Source organism: Pristiophorus japonicus, chromosome 8, assembly GCF_044704955.1.
Source record: "Pristiophorus japonicus isolate sPriJap1 chromosome 8, sPriJap1.hap1, whole genome shotgun sequence".
Lineage (NCBI taxonomy): Eukaryota > Metazoa > Chordata > Chondrichthyes > Pristiophoridae > Pristiophorus > Pristiophorus japonicus.
In genome coordinates this window covers 104110775-104122454 of record NC_091984.1, presented here as the reverse complement: position 1 = coordinate 104122454, position 11680 = coordinate 104110775, and the positions used below count along the sequence as shown (strand labels likewise).

The 11680-nt window shown below is 45.7% G+C and overlaps 1 protein-coding gene across 1 annotated transcript in view; it reads left to right on the top strand.

Annotated features, from left to right (window-relative positions):
* Positions 1-432: 432 nt before the first annotated feature.
* The window catches only part of LOC139268133 (zinc finger protein GLIS1), a 506600-nt gene continuing 495352 nt past the window's right edge, over positions 433-11680 (top strand). The window contains exon 1 of the mRNA XM_070886160.1: positions 433-763. Within this exon, the coding sequence (XP_070742261.1) occupies positions 433-763 (331 nt within the window). The remainder of the gene's footprint in view (positions 764-11680) is intronic.

The window sequence follows — 11680 nt, the reverse complement described above, 5'->3', positions numbered from 1 at the left end:
GAAAAAGGCGTCAGTGCCTGTCAATTAATGTGGGGAAACAATCTGCCATGGTCTCTGCTCTTCATTGCTGTCCAGTTACCCTTGCTGGAAAGTGTGAGTGTGCAGATACTGCATTGAGGACAGGGCTGCGCTTGGCTTTGATAGCCTACATGGTCAAGTAGTTGAAAGACACTCAATACCTTGGCTCACACATGAAGATTGGTCACTTCGACAGAGATACCTGTGGAATCATACTCCAGCAGGAATCAGCTCTTTCAGGATGGGGGGCAGGCAATTGGGGGAAAAACTGGGGTGAAAGTTTTAAGATCTATCAAATGTTCAAACTTGTTGAGTTTGCTAACGTTCCTTGTTTGTAAGAAATAATATTTAAAAATTTTCCCCAAATATATTTTTGATAGGAGTTATGCTGTGAAGGCTTAAAAGGAATAGAATATGCACAGCGGGAGTACTGCATCCCAAGCCTTTGGGATGATCAACGGACACCGAATGCCTGCATTGAGGGATTATTCGGGAATGACTTGTTCAGCAAACAATAAAACTCTTAGCATGGTTTCACAAAATTCTCCTCCCAGTGGGAATAAAAAGCCATGTAGCAACAGCCATGCTGGTGTTGTACCTCAGAGGACTCCGACTGGAGATGCGATTCATTTACTGTGTGTCAGTCCCAAGGGACAAGGTGTATTGGAGGAGTTCCAACTTCCAAATAAGACGCATTGCCCTAAACTTAAGCAATGCTTCCTCCTCAAGAACCACAACATTAAAGGTAAGGGACGGCACGAGGACATTTCGATAACTATCTGGGAGTGCAGACTGTCTCCAATAACGTCTAAATGCAAAAAAAAGTACAACTGCAGTAGCCATGGTCAATTTGTTGGAAATTGCTAAAACCACAGAATATAAACTGAAATTATTGGAGGATAAACATGTTTATCAAGTTTATACTCTGTTGAGATTCACATATAGCTGAAGACCAGCTCCGGCAGGAACTGATTAGTTCAACTTCCATTTTAATCCCTGCACTGCAGTATGAGAGTTTGCTCTCAGTAATGGACTTTCACGTTTAAGTTTTGAAGTAATGTATGTTCTGTTAAAATGAGAGAGCAACAAGTTTAGTAATTACTGGTGTAACTGCGTACCTTAAGAAGTGCAGTGGTCTCACCTGCGACATTCAGCGCATCTTCTAATTAGAGAAAAATAGAGAGGAGCGATTTTAGAGATCACCCCAGTAAAATGCCACCCACCATGCTGCATCATGTAGTTTGTAGGTGGCGGAGAGTTTCTCAGAGAGAAAATGTGTGATTTTAGTATTTGTTTCTCAGGAACTATATTTGGAAACTTCAAGAACATATCAGTACACGTTGAACCTCCCTTATCCAGAACTCCCTTATCCAGGACCACCCCTCATCCAGAACCATTCCCGGTCACCGGGTGGTGCATGCGCAGAACTCCGACATGAACAAATTGAAGTCCTTCCTCGCTGCCGACTCCCGCAATCGATAGCCTGACCCTGCGATCCATCGCCCGCCCCCATGATCTCTGCCGCACTCCCAGCCCCAAGTCAGCCAGCCCCGATATCCCATTGCTCAGTACCTGTACCATTCAATTTTATGTGACCACCCCTCATCCAGAAAAATCCCATCCAAAACAGACCAGGTCCCCAGGGTTCCGGATAAGGGAGGTTCAACCTGTATTCGGATGATATGATCTGGAAACGTCCTTCTTCCACAGCCCAAATCAAATCAGATCTAATCCTCTCCTTTCCTTTTCTCTCCTCTCCTCTTCTCTTCTCGCCTCGCCACTCTCCTCTCCTCTCCTTGAGACAATTACTCTTTCTAGGATAGAGTTCCTTGGGCACCAGCATCCTTCTGGTATTTTGTTCCATGTGAGATTTTTCATGTGTGAACTCAGACAGTGATCGCCGGCAAGCCATTTGACTGTTGTGAGAAATTTTACGGCCGAGCCTTCTCCTGTCCTCCCCTGGCATGCTTGTGCACGCACACACCTTACAACAGTGGTTACTGGATAGTAATCTGGAAACGGAACTTTCCCTGGCGATGTATGCTAAAGTCAATGATAGCACATCCATTTCCACCTTGGCTGAGATCAGCTGACACAGCACAGACCAGGAATTTAGCGTAGCTCCTTCCTGGCTTGTTTGGCTCAGTATCTTATTGGGTGGTGCATTCACTCACCGAGCTACCGAGTATTCAATCTGAAAAACTGATCAGGTTAAAAATATTGACTGAGTGCTGTGCCAGATTGAGGATGGCGCTAACATGAATCATCATCATAACACAAACCTGTGCAACGGTTTTTAAAAGCCTATGCTGTACAATAACAGATGTGCTTCCAACCTCTCTCATCATTCTCGAATATTGTTTCCTGGTGTTTTGTTGGTGACTTACATGGGTAACATGGTAAATAGCTACAGTTATTGACACACACACGCACATGTACACACACTTATTGGGACAATCCATGCCCACATGCAGCAGGACATGGACGACATTCGGGCTTGGGCTGATAAGTGGCAAATAACATTCACGCCACATAAGTGCCAGGCAATGACTATCTCCAATAAGCGAGAGTCTAACCATCGCCCCATGACATTCAACAGCATTACCATCGCCGAATCCCTCACCGTCAACATCCTGGGGGTCACCATTGACCAGAAACTTAACTGGACCAGCCACATAAATACTGTGGCAAAAAGAGCATAACAGGGGCTGGGTATTCTGTGGCAAATGTCTCACCTCCTGACAACAAAGCTTTTCCACCATCTACAAGGCACAAGTCAGAAGTGTGATGGCATACTCTCCACTTGCCTGGATGAGAGCAGCTCCAACAACACTCAAGAAGCTTAACATCATCCAGGACAAAGCAGCCCACTTGATTGGCACCCCATTGGATCCACTACCATAAACATTCACTCCTCCATCACTGACGTACTGTGGCTACAGTGTCTACTATCTACAAGATGCACTGCAGCACTTCTTCGGCAGCACCTCCCAAATCCGCAACCTCTACCAACTAGAAGGACAAGGGCAGCAGGCGCATCGGAACACCACCACCTCCATGTTCCCCTCCAAGTCACACACCATCCTGACTTGGAAGTATATCGCCGTTCCTTCATCGTCGCTGGATCAAAATCCTGGAACCCCCTCCCTAACAGCATGTGGAAGTACCTTCACCACACGAACTGCAGTGGTTCAAGAAGGCGGCTCACCACCATCTTCTCAAGGGCAATTAGGGATGGGCAATCAATGCCCACATCCCATAAACAATTTTTTTTTTAAAGCACCTTCCTTTGTGGAACAAGATAGTATCCAGTTCAGATTTTTTATTGCCTGCTAAGTGTCAAAAGTGAAATGAATTTGGCTAGTCGCCAATCGCTTTCTAAATGAAATACGTCCATTGTGCAGAACTGTGCTCACAATTTGGATTCACTGAATTTAATCTCACTCACACAAAACCTGCAGAGTTTAGGAAGTAGAAATGAATCATCAATGCAGTGAGAAGAGGATGGCAGTGCAATGTAAGGGGAACTACATGTCTTTGATCATGAGGAAGGGGAAACCATTGATAGCTGTAGAAAGCAATTACAACTGTGTCGGGTGATGCAGTGGGTTACCACACTGTGCTTAATTTCAGGGCCTTTGTTTGAATACAGGCCAAAATGATGGGATAAAAGTGTTGATACTAAGATTTAAGTGGAATGATTTGTATACATCTTAACTCTGTTTGTGGGGGCATGGAAATAAAACACAAAATTACCTATAAGTAAGCACACATTATCACTACATTTGTAGTTTTGCTCACAGAGGGCACAGGACAACTGGAATGGGAAATGGAAATGTCCCACTGGTGTAGCAGGGAGTGCTCTTCTGTGATTTTAGATAAGGTACATTGTTTTACAGAATGGAGGAAGCGTTGCTCCAGCTACCTTACATAGATATATTTATATTGTATCTATATAAGAGAAACAATGGCTCAGATTTTGTTGGAGCGGGGCATCTCACGGAGTGTCCTGTTAGACCTTCTCCTTCACCCTGCAGCTAGAAATATTTTTGCCCTGCAAGTTGCTGGAAGTGCGGGCTCATAGCGATGAGGACAACAGGGCATCTGGGACCTTGGTGAACAATGGGACCAACAGTCGGTCTCCCTAACCAACGAAATTTAAGCTTTGAGAAAGAAACAACGGAACAATGGAGAAGGAAATAGAATGAAGTAGAGTCAAATCAGGAACAGAAAGAGATAAAAAGAGAGAGAAAGAATGATTGGATTAAGAGGGAGAGAAAAAAAGAGACAGAAAGAAAAAGAAAAATGTAAAAATGTAAAATTTTAACTTTAAAAAATCTCTAACTACAATTTACTACTTATAGGAATGAACTGCATTAGCTCTTTGCTGGAGCAGTCTAAAACTAATTCCACTGTCCTGGTCTCTCTCTCCTAGTCCTGTACCTTCTTCTGCTTCAAATGCTTATCTACTCTTAAAAGATGCAATGGTCTCTGCCTTAAGTATGCACTGTAGGCTAAAGTGTGGGACAGTTGATGAGTAGTGGCAGACATTTAAGGAGATACTTCATAATTCGCAACAAAAATATATCCCAATGAGAAGGAATGACTGTAAGAGAAGCGATAACCATCCGTGGCTAACTAGGGAAATAAGGGATTGTATCAAATTGCAACAAGGGCATAAAATGTGGCCAAGACTACTGGAGGCCAGAGGATTGGGATATTTTTAAAAGCCAGCAAAGAACAATTAAAAAACTGATAAAGAGAGGAAGATAGATTATGAAAGTAAACTAGCACGAAATCTAAAAACAGATAGTAAGAGTTTCTACAGGTACATAAAAAGGAAACGAGGGTCGAAAGTAAATGTTGTTTCCTTAGAGGATGAGACTGAGGAATTAATAATGTGGAACAGGGAAATGGCAGAGACTTTGAACAAATATTTTTGTTTTGGTCTTCATTGTAGAAGACACTAAAAACATCCCAATACTGGATAACCAAGGGGCTATAGGGAAGGAGGAACTTAATACAATAATTCACGATCACTCATGAAGTAGTACTTAGCAAAATAATGGTACTAAAGGCAGACAAGTCCCCTGGACCTGATGGCTTACATCCTAGGCTCTTAAAAGAAGTGGCTGTAGAGATAATGGATGCATTGGTTATAATCTACCAAAATTCCCTGGATTCTGGGGAGGTCCCAGTAGATTGGAAAACCGCAAATATAACGCCCCTATTTAAAAAAGGAGGCAGACAAAAAGCAAGAAACTATAGACCAGTTAGCCTAACAACTGTTGTTGGGAAAATGCTGGAGTCCATTATTAAGGAAGCAGAAATGGGACATTTGGAAAAGCATGATTCAATCAAGCAAAGTCAGCATGGTTTTATGAAAGGGAAATCATGTTTGACAACTTTGCTGGAGTCCTTTGAGGATGTAACGAGCAGGGTGGATACGGGGGAAACTAGTGGATGTGGTGTATTTGGATTTCCAGAAGGCATTCGATAAGATGTCACATAAAAGGTTACTGCACAATATAAAAGTTCACGCGGTTGGGGGTAATATATTAGCATGGATAGAGGATTGGCTAACTAACAGTAAACAGAGTGTCGGGATAAATGGGTCATTTTCCGGTTGGTAAACAGTGACTAGTGGGGTGCCGCAGAGATCGGTGCTGGGTCCTCAATTATTTACAATCTATATTAATGACTTGGATGAGGGGACCGAGTGTAATGTAGCCAAGTTTGCTGATGATACAAAGATGGGTGGGAAAGCAAATTGTGAGAAGGACACAAATAATCTGCAAAAGGATATAGACAGGCTAAGTGAGTGGGCAAACATTTGGCAGATGGAGTATAATGTGGGAAAATGTGAGGTTATCCACTTTGGTAGAAATAATAGAAAAACAAATTATAATTTAAATGGAGAAAGATTGCAAAGTGCTGCAGTACAGAGGGACCTGGGGTCCTTGTGCATGAAACACAAAGCGTTAGTATGCAGGTACAGCAAATAATCAGGAAAGCAAGTGGAATGGTGGCCTTTATTGCAAGGGGGATAGAGTATAAAAGCAGAGAAGTCCTGCTACAACTGTACAAGGTATTGGTGAGGCCACACCTGGAGTATTGTGTACAGTTTTTGTCATATATTCAACCAGCATTGTAACCCATGTATAATCTGACCTAAGTTGGACACTGTGAGAACAATGACCACTAGGTGGTGAACTTGTGGAAGACACTCCTAACCTGGACCTTCAGGTATAAAAGGGGAAGCTCCACCCACTTTCATCACTTGAGTGCTAAGGAATAAAGGACAGGTCACAGACTGACCTTCTCTCAAGCATGGGCCTCGTGTGCATTTATACTGTATGGTAAGGACGTATCAATGGTGACAAGAAACTAGGATTTAAACCACGCGAGCATGGAACAGACGAGAGGTAGTGTTAAGGAATGGTTGGGACAGAGATTCAACATTGTTAAAGCAGCACACAGTTCTCCAGGCAGACAAGGGCAATCGGGCATGCCCCAACATGTAGTCGAACCCAGAGGGGGAGTTCGACAGAGACAATAGCAAGCTGAACGGCGATTCACGCCATTGCAAGGGACAATGCGGCCAGTAACGGGGCCATCAACACTTGTTAATGGTGCATTCAAAGACAGTCACAGGGGCAGTCAGGGACGATCGACTGGCAAAGGACCTTTTGTTTCCAACAACAGTTCATGTTGGAGGCGTGGAGGCACACACTCAGCCGGAGTTTGCAGAGATGAGCAAAATGCCTGCAGAAATTGCAGAAATGAATGCAGGGGGAAATTGCTGGAAGCTGAAGTTCAGCGAGTTCATGTGGAGCATGTATCCAGTTCATACATCAGGTCGCCACCGATAATGATGAAAGTGCTCCTCAATGGCATCCCAGTATCAATGGAGCTAGACACAGGGCCAGCCAGTCCCTGATGGGTATCAAACAGTTCAAAAAGTTGTGGGCGTCCAAGGGCAGGAGAAAAAAATTATCGCCGATTGAAACACAGCTACGGACATACAAAAGGAGATCATTCCGGTGCTCGGCAGCGCCACGGTAGTCATGACCCACAAAGATTCGGAGAACAGGTTGCCACTCTGGGTTGTCTCGGGGGACGGTCCCGCACTACTGGGGAGGAGTTGGCTTGCTGTCATGAACTGGAAATGGGGCGATGTCAATGCAATTTCCTCTGTGGAGCGAGTATCATGCTCACAGATCCTGGACAAATTTGACTCATTATTTCAACCCGGCATTGGCACTTTCATGGGGGCCAAGATAGTGATTCACATAAACCCGGATGCCAGGCCAGTACACCACAAGGCCAGAGCGGTGCCGTACGTGATGCGGGAAAAGATAGAAGGCGAATTGGACCGCCTGCTGAGGGAAGGCATCATCTCGCCAGTCGAATTCAGAGACTGGGTGAGCCCGATAATGCCGGTGCTCAAGGCGGATGGGTCGGTCAGGATATGCGGTGATTACAAGGCCACCATCAATCGGGTGTCACTCCAAGACCAGTACCCGCTACCGAGAGCGGAGGACCTCTTTGCGACGCTATCCGGTGGCAAACTTTTTTCAAAATTGGACCTGACCTCAGCTTACATGACCCAGGAGCTGGCGAGTGAGTTGAAGAAGCTGACCACCATTACGACACATTTCTTGACTAGAGACAATAGCGGGTCTCTATTTGTCCAGACTTTAATCTGATGGGCTGTCACGGGTGAGCCTTCGCTTCCGAAAGCTTCAACAGCCATGACCATCTCAGCAGCATGCTCGGTAGCCCCCTCAGTGGTGGCTAGTAGGAGCCTGCTGAGTGCATCGGCGCAGTTTTTGGTGCCCGGTCTGTGCCGAATTGTATAGTCATAGGGGTTGTTTGAGTACAACAGATGTCCGTTTGGGATTCGCTCGGCCGCCGCGATCTTCCAACGAAATATGGAAAGCCTCCTCAAGTCGATTCCAGGGACGTTGGTTTTTCAGGACGACATCCTCATTACGGGTTACGATACTGAAGAACACTTCCACAACCTGGAGGAGGTGCTATGCAGATTGGACCGGGTAGGGCTGCGACTGAAAAAGGCGAAGTGCGTCTTCCTAGCTCTAGAGGTAGAATTCCTGGGGATGAGGGTAGCAGCAGACGGGGTCAGCCCTACTGCGTCCAAGACGGAAGCGATCCAGAGAGCACCCAGACCCCGTAACACGACGGAGCTACATTCGTTCCTGGGGCTCCTGAACTATTTTGGTAACTTTCTTCCCAAATTGAGCACGCTGCTAGAGCCGTTACACATGCTCCTACGCAAAGGTCGCGAATGGGTCTGGGGGGACAGCCAGGAAAGGGCTTTTAATAGAGCATGCAATTTGTTATGTTCCAACAATCTGTTAACGCTATATGACCCATATGACCAACTTGTGTTAACGTGCGATGCGTCGTCCTATGGTGTCGGGTGTGTGTTGCAGCATGCCAATGCCAAGGGTCAGTTACAACCGGTAGCTTATGCCTCCAGAAGTCTGTCCCAGGCAGAAAGGGGCTACGGGATGGTAGAAAAGGAGCCGCTCGCATGTGTATATGCGGTAAAGAAAATGCACCAGTACCTGTTTGGCAGGAAATTTGAGCTGGAGACGGATCACAAACCCTAACGTCCCATTTGGCTGACAACAAGGCCATAAATGCAAATGCATTGGCCCGCATACAGAGGTGGGCATTCATGTTAGCCGCCTATGACTATACAATTTGGCACAGACCGGGCACCGAAAACTGCGCCGATGCACTCAGCAAGCTCCCACTAGCCACCACTGAGGGGGCTACCGAGCATGCTGCTAAGATGGTCATGGCCGTTGAAGCTTTCGGAAGCGAAGGCTCACCCGTGACAGCCCGTCAGATTAAAGTCTGGACAAATAGAGACCCGCTATTGTCTCTAGTCAAGAAATGTGTCCTGAATGGGGACTGGCCTGAATGGGGACTGGGCAGCCACGTACAGGCATGCCCTGAGGAATTTAAACCATTTCACAGGCGCAGGGATGAACTCTCGATTCAGGCCGATTGCCTACTGTGGGGAAACCGCGTAGTCATGCCCCAGGTGGGCAGAGAGGTGTTCATCAGAGAACTCCACAATGAGCACCTGGGCATTGTCATGATGAAGGCAATTGCCAGGTCACACGTTTGGTGGCCAGGGATAGACGCAGATCTGGAACTTTGTGTTCGCAGGTACAACACATGTGCCCAGCTGGGCAATGCGCCCAGGGAAGCCCCCCTTAACCCCTGGCCATGGCCCGCCAAGCCTTGGTCACGCATCCATGTGGAGTACGCAGGTCCTTTCATGGGAAAAATGTTTTTGGTTGTAGTAGACGCCTACTCCAAATGGATCGAGTGTGACATTTTAAATTCAAGCACAGTAGAAAGTCTACGGGCAATGTTCGCCGCCCACGGTCTACTGGACATCTTGGTCAGCGACAATGGCCCGTGCTTCACAAGCACTGAATTCCAGTACTTCATGGCAGGCAATGGAATTAACCATGTCAGAACGGCACCTTTCAAGGCGGCCTCAAACGGCCTGGCAGAACGAGCAGTGCAGATAATCAAACAGGGGATGCTCAGAATCCAAGGGGGTTCCCTACAAAGCCGCTTATCACGCTTCCTGTTGGCCTACAGATCCCGACCACACTCGCTCACAGGGATTCCACCCGCAGAGCTGCTAATGAAAAGGACGCTCAAAACCCAGTTATCCCTTATACACTCCACCATGAAAGAAATTGTTGAGAGCAGGCGCCAGTCACAATATGACTACCATGACAGGAATGCGAGGGCGCGATGTATTGATGTAAATGACCCTGTTTTTGTCCTCAACTACGCTGCAGGGCCCAAATGGCTCGCAGGCACTGTGATTGCCAAAGAGGGAAATAGGGTTCTGGTAGTTAAACTTACCGATGGACAAATCTTCCGCAAACACGTGGATCAAACAAAAAGGAGGTTCAGCAACCCCATAGAAGAAGCAGAGGAAGAACACGATATAGAGTTCACTCCACCGCAGGTGACCGAACACCCGAACCAAAGGGTGGAGAGCCCAGTCACTGTGGGCAGTCCGGATAGGCCTGAGGCACCGCAAACAGCAGACACTCAGGCCAGCGCCCAACAACCGGAGCCCCAACTCAGGCACTCTACAAGGTAGTGTAAATCACCAGAGAGACTCAACCTGTGATCACAGTAAGACTTTGGGGGGGAGGTGATGTCATGTATTCAACCAGCATTGTAACCCATGTATAATCTGACCTAAGTTGTACACTGTGAGATCAATGACCACTAGATGGTGAACTTGTGGGAGACACTCCTAACCTGGACCTTCAGGTATAAAAGGGGAAGCTCCATCCACTTTCATCACTTGAGTGCTAAGGAATAAGGACAGGTCACAGACTGACTTTCTCTCAAGCATGGGCCTCGTGTGCATTTATACTTTATAGTAAGGACGTATCAGTTTTGGTCTCCGTATTTAAGGACGGATATACTTGCATTGGAGGCTGTTCAGAGAAGGTTCACTAGATGGATTCCGGAGATGAGGGGGTTGACTTATGAAGATAAGTTGAATAGGTTGGGCCTATACTCATTGGAGTTCAGAAGAATGAGAGGTGATATTATTGAAACATATAAGATAATGAGCGGGCTCGACAAGGTGGATGCAGAAATAGTGGAAACTAAAACTAGGAGACATAGTCTCAGAATAAGGGGCCGCCCATTTAAAACTGAGATGAGGAGAAAGTTCTTCTCTGAGGGTTGTAAATCTATGGAATTCTCTGCCCCAGAGAGCTGTGGAGGCTGGGTCATTGACTATATTTAAGGTGGAAATAGACAGATTTTTGAGCGATAAGGGAACAAAGGGTTATGGGGAGTGGGCAGGGAAGTGGAGCTGAGTCCACGATCAGATCAGCCATGATCTTATTGAATGGCGGAGCAGGCTCGAGGGGCCAAATGGCCTACTCCTGCTCCTATTTCTTATGTTCTTATGTAGAAAAACATTCCATACTCCAAGAACTTGCTACATTAAAAAAAATCATCTAACCACTCTCCTGATTCTCTTCGTGACCCCTTATCTTTGACACCTGAATCTGAGGAAATAGTCTTTCCTTATTCATGCTATCAAAATCCTTCATAATTTATTAAACCTTCACTTAGCCTTCTCTACTCCAGTGACATGTCTCGGTATCATCCCTGGTCCATCCATATGTTGATCATTCTGTGTGAAGAAGAACTTCTGACACCAGTCCTAAATTTATATTTTATTAATTCAACCTGTTCCCTCATCCTACTCATGATTTAATTTGAAATAATATTCCATTTTCATTTCCATTACATTTACTTTCTGATATACCTCTGTAAGCTCACCCTTCAGTAATCGCTTTTCAAGAGTGGAAACTGTAGAAAGTCCTACTCTGTGATGCGCCTTGATTTCCAAAAGTACTTGCTAAAGTTCCATATGAAAGGCTGCTATTTAAACTTAAAGCAGTGAAGGTTCAGGATAACATTTGGGTGTCCTAATTTCAGCTCTCTTCCAAAACTTTAATCTCATGCTCGCAAGAAAAAAACAGTGTCTATGTGCAGATCTGTGTCTCCTATTCAGCACATTTACTGGGATAATGTGGCAAAGGATTAATAATAACCTTTTCATCACAGT